Genomic DNA, 13,680 nt, shown 5'->3' on the forward strand with positions numbered 1-13,680 from the left:
GGAGGAGATAGTCGGCCGCAAAGTTGTCACGGAAGTTGGAAGTGGAGCCTGGAGGGTAGTAGATGACTAAGATTTGAAGATCGATAGGGATATCAGGACAAATATGATGGTCTTCAGAAGAGGCAAATGAGAGGAAGAGTTTAGGGGAATGACCCAGAAGATGTATCTGGAAGAGAAAAGGATGCTCACACCACAAATTGGTCGGTCACCAGGCCTGGTGGAGTGGGTGAATGAGAGACCCCTGTAGGACAGGACTGCGGGAATAGTGAAAACAGGAGTGAAGCCAAGTTTGAGTGGAGGTTAAGGGAGCTAGAGATGAAAAGGTCATGGATGGAGGCCAGTTTGTTGCAAACTGACCCGGCATTCTAGTGGGCACAGGAAAAAGTGAAGGGAGACAATATGTGGATAAGGAAGTGAGGCGGTAGCAGGGACTAAGGGAGTTGGCAGATATGGGAATAGGGTTGCGAGAGTGGGTGAGGGTATGGTAGGAGGTATTAAGCCAGGGAACCTAGAGAGCAACTACATAGTGCAGGTGACCGGAAGGATGGGGAAGAGATGAAATTATAACCAATGGTGAGTGGGATGAGATGTAGAAATTGAGCAATAGGTAAATAAACACTTATGAGTTACAGTATGTGAAGACTATACATTTACTAGCTAGGCTGTATTGTATGCAATCATAGACAACAATAGCAAATACAATGCTAATATGTACAAAGCTAATACTTTTAATAGATAGGCAAAAGAAGAATGGTTAGTAACATTGTGCTTGAGATGGAAGCAACTGAATGCATTACATAGAGTGCGACGATGCATGCAGTGAAGTTGTCTCACTTAAATGCCGGAACCTGGAAATGACAGCTATGGAGCCAGGGATATGATGAAAACACATAATATTTTTTTGAACCGCTATGAACCAGACAATGCAGGTAATGGTACGAACCGATCATTGCAGACACTGAACAAGGATTTCTGGGTGAGACTGAGAACTGGTAACAGCAAGTAATACAGCTGGTGAAGGTGGACTAGCTGAGTGGAGAGAAATCAGATACAGTGATGTCAAGTACAGCAACATAAACAGCAATGACCAGCAAAGGTAACTGGGAGAGGCAGGTATAAATAAGACAACAGGTGCAGGTGATTAGGTAGTGCAGCAGGTTAAACCCTGGTAGCAATAAGAGGCAAAGCACAATAGCAGCCCCTCGGGTGGATTAGAGGTACTACGGTATACTTCAAAGTAACAAGTCCAGAGTAGTTCAAAGACAGGAGCTGCCAAGAGAAGCAGCATGCCGAGATAGCTGCAGTAGAAGTGCAAGCAGATTCTGACAGAAGCCTTTGGAGTATTTGGGAGACTTAATGGAAGGAAGGGATGGAGATAGTGTGGGCAAGGGATGACTGAGGGCAATGGAGGGGATTAACCACTTTGGAGATGTCCACAAGAGAGATAGATGGGTACTAAAGGTCCAAGGAGCATGAATCATGCAAAAGGGTGCCGAGTCCAGCAATAGGGGTTGAGGGGATACCAGTAGTCCAGCAAGTGGACCATTAGTTTGAAAAAGAGACAGGGTTACTGGAGCAACATGTCAGCATTTTATGATGTGGGGAAGGCCTCATAGGTAGTGATAGGCCTTGGGGGCCTCAGCGTGACATGGCACTGGCAAGTGAGAGGGGATGAAAGGACTGATGACCCAGGTGGGTCACTGGAGGAATGTATACAAGTACAGGAGCAAAGATTACGCATAAGGAAGCCCAGAGAGTGCTACAGAATGGCTTAGTATGGACAGGGGAATATGGAGGGCTATCATAAATGGGATTTGATGCCCGATAGGAGGACCAGAGGGTCCGATGGAGGCAGATTGTGGAGCTGATCATGGGAGCTCAGTGAGCATACAATTGGCCTCATTAGCTCCTCCTCAACCTCCTTAGGAATTTTCAGTCTGCTTGTCCTGACACTGCAGCGAATTTGATAGGATCATAGTCAATGCTGGTAAGGGGGAAACCCATCATACTGCCCATGAAACAATCCTGCTGAAGAGAATGTTGGTGAATTTTTCTGAAACTCCAGCGAGTAGAGGCTTCTCGCCAGCAGACTTAGTGGAAACTGGAGAAACCAACACAATCGTCAGCTTTAAATTCTTCCTTACCAATGGCCTTGGCATTGTCTACAGGTAATTTATAGATCTTGGAGGAGGATAGTTTCATTTATTTTTGCTCACTTCCTAGCAAGAAAAGTGAATACTTTGCTTCTGCATTTTGATTTGATTACTGTGAGGTTTCAGAACATATTTTTGGGGGTTATTGGAACACATTGGAATTTTGAAGATGGCTTCTCTTCTCTTCTTAAAGCAGTAGAAATAATGTCCATCCACACTACTTACACGTATTTGGACAACTTGGAAGCTGGTGCAGGTAGGTCAATATTAGGGTGTGAAGTCTTGTGACAGTAGTGGGTTAATGTTATTTTTTTTACCATACCAGTTGGTTGGTTTGCCTGGAGGCAGCCTTATGTACCAGTCTGGCATACCCAGTTCCTCTGTGAGTACGAACTCACCTAGTCAAATAGTTGGTAGAGTTAAACATACTTTTATCGTAAATGTACAACACATAGATAAATGCAATTTTGTGAACAGGTCCCTGTGGGTTCTCCTCAGCAAAACCTAATGCACAACCCTATCTGAAAGGAGATTATGGTCCTGTTCTCTTGGCGTGCTATCCCGGCTTCGGAGCCACGATCTTCACCCCTCTACCAGCCAGGTAGAGACCTTGTCCAATGTGTCCCCACTTTTGGCAGGCTCACAATATGCTAAAGTGCATGTAGGTAGAATATCCAATCTCCAGCACGATTCACCAATCCACAACCAGTCCAACTGGAGTCTTAACCCCGTATTCAGTACTGTCCAAACTGAGGAATCCTGTAGGTGGTGTGAAACCCCTTTTTATTCCTGGTCTTTTTCCCACAGTGGTGGTTCCTCAGCAGGACGGGTGCTATATTGTGCTGACCCAATGGATTGGCACCTCCTTATTGGAGGGGTTGTCTCTGAGCCTCTCGTAGCTCACATAAGTAGCAAGCCTGCTGCGTTTTTTGGGGATTTGGTTAGTCTGAATGGTCAAGTGTTACACATTAGGTAACCATTTGAGTCACTCACAAATTTAATCCGTTGCAATGTTTTCTTGTGAATTCTTGATCTGGACTAACAAGTACTAGCATGAAGCTTCAATCCAAAATGCTTACAGTACATTGAACACAGTGGGTTTTTATACAGTGTATACAGTAAGGTTATTAGTCAAAGAGTCACAACCTTACTCAAACTCAACGCACAATTAGTCAAATAGTCTCCATTGTATCAGTATGCAACAGTTGTTTTTCAAACTTATACCCTCAGGCTCCCTCTGCTAAATCATATTTTAAACATACTTAAGCTGCAAATCATAGAGTTTATACGTTGGTAACTACGTCCAACACTTGACAAACATTTCCTATGTGTAAAACATTACTTACTATGCGTAAATAATAATACAGTTGTAATGCGGTCGCAAGCAATAATAATTGGGAAGAAATTGATCTTTTGATATCGATTTAATACACTAAAATTAATGACTTTAACACTATGGCCTCTGGTGAAGAAAGTACCCACAAAGTACTGTTTCAGTGGTGACAGTATGTCTTTTAAGGGACACGGTAATGTCTATCGGTGCCTGCAGAATCCACCTGGGGTCAATTCAGAACTGTGAACAATAAATAATTAAACACATCTAACATAGTCTAGAACATGAACATAATATACAGATTCCCAGTAACAAATACCGGTGAGAGGGAATGCCAAGCGGGATTAGCCTTTATTATCAGGTAGCCTGGAACACTGCTCCTTCCGCAACGCCTCATAATTCTATAGATCTAGAAGGCTTGGAGTGTTCTTATTGAGAATCATTAACTCCCTGTAAAACCAGACGGCCACTACAAAGGCTGATATTAACTAATCCCACAGTTTGCTTTAGGTTAGAATAACTTGAATCAGATTATATGGAGGATCTTCTATTGCAACAACTGCCTTGGTATTAGATACCAATTCATTTAGCTGGGTCCTAACCTGTACTGTGAGGGTGTCATCAATTAGCCCAGGAGTTGGGGCTGATGACAATGTGGTTTTTGTCTCAAGCCCGTGTGGCCTTCAATGATGATTGTCTTTTGGGTGGTAATGCAGTAGTCTGGGGGGAATATTGGTCCTATCTCCAGATCATTATATGATCATTCTGCACTTGAGACATAAAATAAACCGTAGTGGTTGGGAGCGCAATAAATGTATGTTTGTGTCAGGGTACAGTCTGAGGCATTTATGCCATGAGTGTGCCGTTAGAGAAAGAAGGGGCATTCACCCACTGTATGCCTTGGACTGGAAGGGAAGTAACTGGGTACCATCCGGGCTCAGACTTGTTTGTAGGAGAAAAAGCAGTGTGATATTAGCTGTTACCCCATAAAGAGGTCAGTGTTTCTGAAGCTGGCGTACATCTTCGTAATTGAAGCGCATGTGTGGAAGGATCATGTGATCCCTCCCTGTCAGGAACTAGTCTGCTGTGCTGTCCCGTCTCACTGACTACTGGAGAGTTCCTGTGCGCCGGCCCAAGAATTTCGATCGGCGCATGCGCACAGGCATTGTAAGGAGGAACGAAGAAGAGATGAAGAAATCCGGACACGAGCGCATTACGAAGACGCTGTGGTAAGTACTTTTTTTTTAAAGGAACAGCAATTTATCAGAACTGCTGTTCATGTGTTGGTTTTTTCATAAATATGCGAATTAGTTCAATCCTTATCAATGCGATAAGGATTGAAAACTATTTTTCATGTTATGCGGTTGTTGGTAAATGTATTTCCGGGACAGTGAGTGACAATGATGTCCAAAATGAAGTGGATGAAATATTGACTTAAAGGGCTGCTATGTAATTGCCATTACCCAGAAGTCTATTTTCCTATTGGATTGGCTTATTTCAGAGACAATCCAAACATCGCAGGCATCACATTTGATGCTCCCCACCATAATGTTGCAGCTTTGTCACATGATCTCCTTTTACAGAATGTAACCGTAAAATCTAACTCAATCTTCTTGCATTACTCGCCCAGCTTCCAGAGTTTCCTATGTGTTCTTCTACTTTTACTTCATTTGGTCCAGGCAGTCGGAAAAATACTCGAGCTCAGATATCATGTGACATGGCCCAATGTTTTACTGTAAACTACCTACTTATACTGAGCAGATCTTCTTATTCTGCTCTGCTCACAATTACCTGGTATTATGATTAAAATGAGAGCTCTTCTGTGGCCTCTTTGGATTTCCCAGTTCCGTATTTGGTCCCCTTATGTATTTTTCATCTTTTTTTAGGATATATGTTAATGTATTTTCTGAAAATTAAAATGTTTACCCATCCCTAGGCAGTTTTTAGATTCTTTATATTGTATCAGACCCTTATGTATGGTGTTTTCCACAGTTGATTGTGTTAGAAAGTCGAGAGAAGTTTTTGGGGGACTTTTTCAGATAAACAATGGTCTCGGATGATATTAATACACAATGCCTGTATCAGTAGTAAGATGGAAGAGGCTGGGTGCACATCATTTGATAATAACTAAAAAAAGCAGTGTATACCATCACTCTGTCTCTCTTCCAGATGGATCCAGTAACAGAAATTGCCCACAGAGATGTTCCAGTCCTCTTTATTCACAGGATTATACAGAGAAAAATCACAGTATTCAACAGGAGTATCAGGTAGATGAAACCAATTACCAAAATACCAAAGTGACTTTTCACTTTATGATCTGTAGAGCAGCTGTGTGTGTGTGGGTGGCTCAGTGGTTAGCACTTCTACCTCACAGCACTGCGGTCATGAGTTTGATTCCCGACCATGGCCTTATCTGTGTGGAGTTTGTATGTTCTCCCCAAGTTTGCGTGGGTTTCCTCCGGGTGCTCCGGTTTCCTCCCACACTCCAAAAACATGCTAGTAGGTTAATTGGCTGCTGACAAAATTAACACTAGTGTGTGTGTTAGGGAATTTAGACTGTAAGCACCAATGGGGCAGAGGCTCATGTAAATGACACATATTCTCTGTACAGTGCAGTGGAATTGGTGACACTATATAAATAAATGGTGATTATGCTGATTTTAGAAATTAGACATGATCAAATTTTATTCTTTTATGCATCATTTAGGGTGAAGATCTGACTAATATTAAGGTAGAAGAGACGTATGTGAGGGGTGATCAGCAGTGTAAGGAGGAGGAAATCCCTACAGATATCAGCACAGGTCAGTAATAAACACTTATTACAGAAAAGAGTCACATATTCTCCTTGTTCAGTCACTACAACAATCTCTTATTCTACACCCTCCTCTGTCAGTACAAACTAATGAGGAAATGTATCTGCCCAGTGGGGGAGTCAGGAGCCATCAGCCCCTATTAGACTCCTGCTCTCCTCCTCACATCATATCATTGTGCTACCAGCCCAGAGATCTGACCAGTCTCCTCCACACACTCTCTGGTGATTCTCATACATCAGGAGCCATCAGCCCTATTAGACTCCTGCTCTCCTCCTCACATCATATCATTGTGCTACCAGCCCAGAGATCTGACCAGTCTCCTCCTCACACTCTCTGGTGATTCTCATACATCAGGAGCCATCAGCCCCTATTAGACTCCTGCTCTCCTCCTCACATCATATCATTGTGCTACCAGCCCAGAGATCTGACCAGTCTTCTCCCCACACTCTCTGGTGATTCTCATACATCAGGAGCCATCAGCCCTATTAGACTCCTGCTCTCCTCCTCACATCATATCATTGTGCTACCAGCCCAGAGATCTGACCAGTCTCCTCCTCACACTCTCTGGTGATTCTCATACATCAGGAGCCATCAGCCCCTATTAGACTCCTGCTCTCCTCCTCACATCATATCATTGTGCTACCAGCCCAGAGATCTGACCAGTCTCCTCCCCACACTCTCTGGTGATTCTCATACATCAGGAGCCATCAGCCCCTATTAGACTCCTGCTCTCCTCCTCACATCATATCATTGTGCTACCAGCCCAGAGATCTGACCAGTCTCCTCCTCACACTCTCTGGTGATTCTCATACATCAGGAGCCATCAGCCCCTATTAGACTCCTGCTCTCCTCCTCACACCATATCATTGTGCTACCAGCCCAGAGATCTGACCAGTCTCCTCCTCACACTCTCTGGTGATTCTCATACATCAGGAGCCATCAGCCCCTATTAGACTCCTGGTCTCTTCCTCACTTCATATCATTGTGCTACCAGCCCAGAGATCTGACCAGTCTCCTCCCCACACTCTCTGGTGATTCTCATACATCAGTAGGTAGCCATCAGCCCCTATTAGACTCCTGCTCTCCTCCTCACATCATATCATTGTGCTACCAGCCCAGAGATCTGACCAGTCTCCTCCTCACACTCTGGTGATTCTCATACATCAGGAGCCATCAGCCCCTATTAGACTCCTGCTCTCCTCCTCACATCATATCATTGTGCTACCAGCCCAGAGATCTGACCAGTCTCCTCCCCACACTCTCTGGTGATTCTCATACATCAGGAGCCATCAGCCCCTATTAGACTCCTGCTCTCCTCCTCACATCATATCATTGTGCTACCAACCCAGAGATCTGACCAGTCTCCTCCCCACACTCTCTGGTGATTCTCATACATCAGGAGCCATCAGCCCCTATTAGGCTCCCTTTCTCCTCCTCACATCATATCATTGTGCTACCAGCCCAGAGATCTGACCAGTCTCCTCCTCACACTCTCTGGTGATTCTCATACATCAGGAGCCATCAGCCCCTATTAGACTCCTGCTCTCCTCCTCACATCATATCATTGTGCTACCAACCCAGAGATCTGACCAGTCTCCTCCCCACACTCTCTGGTGATTCTCATACATCAGGAGCCATCAGCCCCTATTAGGCTCCCTTTCTCCTCCTCACATCAGTACATTCCGATCAGTCTCCTCCTCACATATTAATGTTTCTAATACATCAGTACATTGTACAACACCATTGTGGTTCCATCACTGAGAAATGGGATGAGACCCACCATTCACCATGATGAGAGGCGGATTGGGAATTTAGAGTGGTCCTGGAAAATATTATGGAAGTGGCCTCATGTGTTAAGTGTAGCAAATGATCAGTAAATGGGTTCAAGTCAACAAGAGGTGCATGGTTGCACCGTTATTGGTGCCACCATGCACCCGGATGTGGAAGTAACCAGCACACAAGGGGTGTAGTTACCGCTTTAGACAGTGTTAGGCCATCCTACTTTCCCTTCAAACACACTGACAACAATGCACTCAGCATTGTTAGGGAGGTAGACGGACATATTTCCTGTCTTTCCCTATAGTCGAGACAAAGTCCTGAGTGTGCGAAACAGACCCACTACAATTGAAACAGTTCACAGGCAGTCTCTCCTACCTGTTCTTGCAACTATCGCTATCTGCTGATGTCTTAAGCTCATCTGCTGCCTTACTGGATTCTGGAATGTTGGGGCCCTGTTTGGAAAAGGGATAGATACTATTCACCTCTTGAAAAACTGAGCAACTAATAAACACTTGACTCCCCCCAGCCAGCTCCAGCATTAAATCATTAGGTTTATTTCTCCTAATGACCCCTGCAACATTGCATTATTAGTAACCCCATTACATCAATACATACCTCCAGCACACCACATTCAGTACCACATTCGCACACACTACAGCAATCAGCAATACTCACCACATTCCAACAATACCACCCACCCCTCCTACACACACATACCTACTACAGCAACACCCTCACAAACACATACTGCAGCAATACTACCACCAACCCCACACTAGAGTACCCTATGAAATGTATTGAGTATACCAAATATATCCATGCATACTCAGCCATTCCTTAATATAAATGTTCCATGTATGGGGGCTAATGCACCAGACAGCTTCTAATAACATGTATAACATGTATTTTGGACAACAATATATTTATCAGCCAGTAAAGACTATATCACTTAGCATGATACTATGATTCAACAACACACCCTGCCTGTGGTAGGTATTTAATCTTGAATAGAGCATGCTTGAAATTGCTTCCATAGGCAAATGCAAGGAGTGTTACAGGTGCCCAGTTTCCAACAAGCCCTTGCCCTGACTCAGTCTAGAAGGACAGTGTAACTTAGATATACAGCACTTATACTGAGTGGATAGATTAAGCCGTCCTGCACTGGGAGCTGCAGCAGCTGCATGCACATAAGCATTGCCATAAGGCTCCTGGCTGTAAGTAAAGTTGTCAGTGCTGGAGGAGGGATTCCCCATGTTTACTATATGGGGCCATTCTAATAGAGGGGTGGTTGTCCATGAGTGGATAAACAGTATAAGGAACAGTATATTGAAAGATTATACATTTTAAAATTAAAATCTGTTTCGGAGAATTCTCCTTGCTTAATTAAACACGGAACATTACACCTACTACTTTGTTAAAAAGTGCTATTACTAGTGGTAGTAGGTGTGATTATTAGTACTAATGGTAGTGGCTGTGATTGTTACTACTAGCGGTGGTAGCTGTGATTGTTAGTACTAGCGGTGGTGGCTGTGATTGTTACTACTAGCGGTGGTAGCTGTGATTGTTGGTACTAGTGGTGGTAGCTGTGATTGTTACTACTAGCGGTGGTAGCTGTGGTTGTTGGTACTAGTGGTGGTAGCTGTGATTGTTACTACTAGCGGTGGTAGCTGTGATTGTTACTACTAGCGGTGGTAGCTGTGATTGTTAGTACTAGCGGTGGTAGCTGTGATTGTTACTACTAGCGGTGGTAGCTGTGATTGTTACTACTAGCGGTGGTAGCTGTGATTGTTGGTACTAGTGGTGGTAGCTGTGATTGTTACTACTAGCGGTGGTAGCTGTGATTGTTGGTACTAGCGGTGGTAGCTGTGATTGTTACTACTAGCGGTGGTAGCTGTGATTGTTAGTACTAGCGGTGGTAGCTGTGATTGTTACTACTAGCGGTGGTAGCTGTGATTGTTACTACTAGCGGTGGTAGCTGTGATTGTTGGTACTAGTGGTGGTAGCTGTGATTGTTACTACTAGCGGTGGTAGCTGTGATTGTTGGTACTAGTGGTGGTAGCTGTGATTGTTACTACTAGTGGTGGTAGCTGTGATTGTTGGTACTAGTGGTGGTAGCTGTGATTGTTACTACTAGCGGTGGTAGCTGTGATTGTTACTACTAGCGGTGGTAGCTGTGATTGTTGGTACTAGTGGTGGTAGCTGTGATTGTTACTACTAGCGGTGGTAGCTGTGATTGTTACTACTAGCGGTGGTAGCTGTGATTGTTACTACTAGCGGTGGTAACTGTGATTGTTACTACTAGCGGTGGTAGCTGTGATTGTTGGTACTAGTGGTTGTAGCTGTGATTGTTACTACTAGCGGTGGTAGCTCTGATTGTTAGTACTAGCGGTGGTAGCTGTGATTGTTAGTACTAGCGGTGGTGGCTGTGATTGTTACTACTAGCGGTGGTAGCTGTGATTGTTGGTACTAGTGGTGGTAGCTGTGATTGTTGGTACTAGTGGTGGTAGCTGTGATTGTTACTACTAGCGGTGGTAGCTGTGGTTGTTGGTACTAGTGGTGGTAGCTGTGATTGTTACTACTAGCGGTGGTAGCTGTGATTGTTACTACTAGCGGTGGTAGCTGTGATTGTTAGTACTAGCGGTGGTAGCTGTGATTGTTACTACTAGCGGTGGTAGCTGTGATTGTTACTACTAGCGGTGGTAGCTGTGATTGTTGGTACTAGTGGTGGTAGCTGTGATTGTTACTACTAGCGGTGGTAGCTGTGATTGTTGGTACTAGCGGTGGTAGCTGTGATTGTTACTACTAGCGGTGGTAGCTGTGATTGTTACTACTAGCGGTGGTAGCTGTGATTGTTGGTACTAGTGGTGGTAGCTGTGATTGTTACTACTAGCGGTGGTAGCTGTGATTGTTACTACTAGCGGTGGTAGCTGTGATTGTTGGTACTAGTGGTGGTAGCTGTGATTGTTACTACTAGCGGTGGTAGCTGTGATTGTTACTACTAGCGGTGGTAGCTGTGATTGTTACTACTAGCGGTGGTAACTGTGATTGTTACCACTAGCGGTGGTAGCTGTGATTGTTGGTACTAGTGGTTGTAGCTGTGATTGTTACTACTAGCGGTGGTAGCTGTGATTGTTAGTACTAGCGGTGGTAGCTGTGATTGTTACTACTAGCGGTGGTAGCTGTGATTGTTACTACTAGCGGTGGTAGCTGTGATTGTTAGTACTAGCGGTGGTAGCTGTGATTGTTACTACTAGCGGTGGTAGCTGTGATTGTTACTACTAGCGGTGGTAGCTGTGATTGTTGGTACTAGTGGTGGTAGCTGTGATTGTTACTACTAGCGGTGGTAGCTGTGATTGTTGGTACTAGCGGTGGTAGCTGTGATTGTTACTACTAGCGGTGGTAGCTGTGATTGTTAGTACTAGCGGTGGTAGCTGTGATTGTTACTACTAGCGGTGGTAGCTGTGATTGTTACTACTAGCGGTGGTAGCTGTGATTGTTGGTACTAGTGGTGGTAGCTGTGATTGTTACTACTAGCGGTGGTAGCTGTGATTGTTGGTACTAGTGGTGGTAGCTGTGATTGTTACTACTAGTGGTGGTAGCTGTGATTGTTGGTACTAGTGGTGGTAGCTGTGATTGTTACTACTAGCGGTGGTAGCTGTGATTGTTACTACTAGCGGTGGTAGCTGTGATTGTTACTACTAGCGGTGGTAACTGTGATTGTTACTACTAGCGGTGGTAGCTGTGATTGTTGGTACTAGTGGTTGTAGCTGTGATTGTTACTACTAGCGGTGGTAGCTCTGATTGTTAGTACTAGCGGTGGTAGCTGTGATTGTTACTACTAGCGGTGGTAGCTGTGATTGTTACTACTAGCTGTGGTAGCTCTGATTGTTGGTACTAGTGGTGGTAGCTGTGATTGTTACTACTAGCGGTGGTAGCTGTGATTGTTACTACTAGCGGTGGTAGCTGTGATTGTTACTAGTAGCGGTGGTAGCTGTGATTGTTACTACTAGCGGTGGTAGCTGTGATTGTTGGTACTAGCGGTGGTAGCTGTGATTGTTACTACTAGCAGTGGTAGCTGTGATTGTTGGTACTAGTGGTGGTAGCTGTGATTGTTAGTACTAGTGGTGGTAGCTGTGATTGTTACTACTAGCGGTGGTAGCTGTGATTGTTGGTACTAGCGGTGGTAGCTGTGATTCTTGGTACTAGCAGTGGTAGCTGTGATTCTTTGTACTAGCGGTGGTAGCTGTGATTGTTAGTACTAGCGGTGGTAGCTTTTATTGTTTGTACTAGCGGTGGTAGCTGTGATTGTTAGTACTAGCGGTGGTAGCTGTGATTGTTGGTACTAGCGGTGGTAGCTGTGATTGTTAGTACTAGCGGTGGTAGCTATTATTGTTGGTACTAGTGGTGGTAGCTGTGATTGTTACTACTAGCGGTGGTAGCTGTGATTGTTGGTACTAGCGGTGGTAGCTGTGATTGTTACTACTAGCGGTGGTAGCTGTGATTGTTGGTACTAGCGGTGGTAGCTGTGATTGTTACTACTAGCGGTGGTAGCTGTGATTGTTGGTACTAGCGGTGGTAGCTGTGATTGTTACTACTAGCGGTGGTAGCTGTGATTGTTGGTACTAGTGGTGGTAGCTGTGATTGTTAGTACTAGCGGTGGTAGCTGTGATTGTTACTACTAGCGGTGGTAGCTGTGATTGTTGGTACTAGTGGTAGCTGTGATTGTTACTACTAGCGGTGGTAGCTGTTATTGTTAGTACTAGCGGTGGTAGCTGTGATTGTTGGTACTAGTGGTAGCTGTGATAGTATTAGTGGTGGTAGCTGTGATTGTTGGTACTAGTGGTAGCTGTGATTGTTGGTACTAGCGGTGGTAGCTGTGATTGTTAGTACTAGCGGTGGTAGCTGTGATTGTTAGTACTAGTGGTGGTAGCTGTGATTGTTACTACTAGCGGTGGTAGCTGTGATTGTTGGTACTAGCGGTGGTAGCTGTGATTGTTAGTACTAGCGGTGGTAGCTTTTATTGTTTGTACTAGCGGTGGTAGCTGTGATTGTTAGTACTAGCGGTGGTAGCTGTGATTGTTGGTACTAGCGGTGGTAGCTGTGATTGTTACTACTAGCGGTGGTAGCTGTGATTGTTACTACTAGCGGTGGTAGCTGTGATTGTTAGTACTAGCGGTGGTAGCTGTGATTGTTGGTACTAGCGGTGGTAGCTGTGATTGTTACTACTAGCGGTGGTAGCTGTGATTGTTACTACTAGCGGTGGTAGCTGTGATTGTTACTACTAGCGGTGGTAGCTGTGATTGTTGGTACTAGTGGTGGTAGCTGTGATTGTTAGTACTAGCGGTGGTAGCTGTGATTGTTACTACTAGCGGTGGTAGCTGTGATTGTTGGTACTAGTGGTAGCTGTGATTGTTACTACTAGCGGTGGTAGCTGTTATTGTTAGTACTAGCGGTGGTAGCTGTGATTGTTGGTACTAGTGGTAGCTGTGATAGTATTAGTGGTGGTAGCTGTGATTGTTGGTACTAGTGGTAGCTGTGATTGTTGGTACTAGCGGTGGTAGCTGTGATTGTTACTACTAGCGGTGGTAGCTGTGATTGTTGG

The 13,680-nt window shown here is 44.6% G+C and overlaps 2 protein-coding genes across 9 annotated transcripts in view; one reads left to right on the forward strand and one right to left on the reverse strand.

Moving 5' to 3' along the window:
• The window catches only part of LOC142160075 (uncharacterized), a 282,721-nt gene that overhangs the window by 249,275 nt on the left and 19,766 nt on the right, over positions 1-13,680 (forward strand). For all 4 annotated transcript variants that reach the window (XM_075214978.1, XM_075214980.1, XM_075214981.1 and 1 more), the window contains 2 exons: positions 5,656-5,753; positions 6,194-6,287. In XM_075214978.1, coding sequence (XP_075071079.1) covers positions 5,656-5,753; positions 6,194-6,287 — 192 coding nt within the window. The remainder of the gene's footprint in view (positions 1-5,655; positions 5,754-6,193; positions 6,288-13,680) is intronic.
• The window catches only part of LOC142160094 (uncharacterized), a 341,050-nt gene that overhangs the window by 125,647 nt on the left and 201,723 nt on the right, over positions 1-13,680 (reverse strand). The window lies entirely within an intron of this gene.

The sequence above is a fragment of the Mixophyes fleayi genome, chromosome 6, assembly GCF_038048845.1.
Source record: "Mixophyes fleayi isolate aMixFle1 chromosome 6, aMixFle1.hap1, whole genome shotgun sequence".
Lineage (NCBI taxonomy): Eukaryota > Metazoa > Chordata > Amphibia > Anura > Limnodynastidae > Mixophyes > Mixophyes fleayi.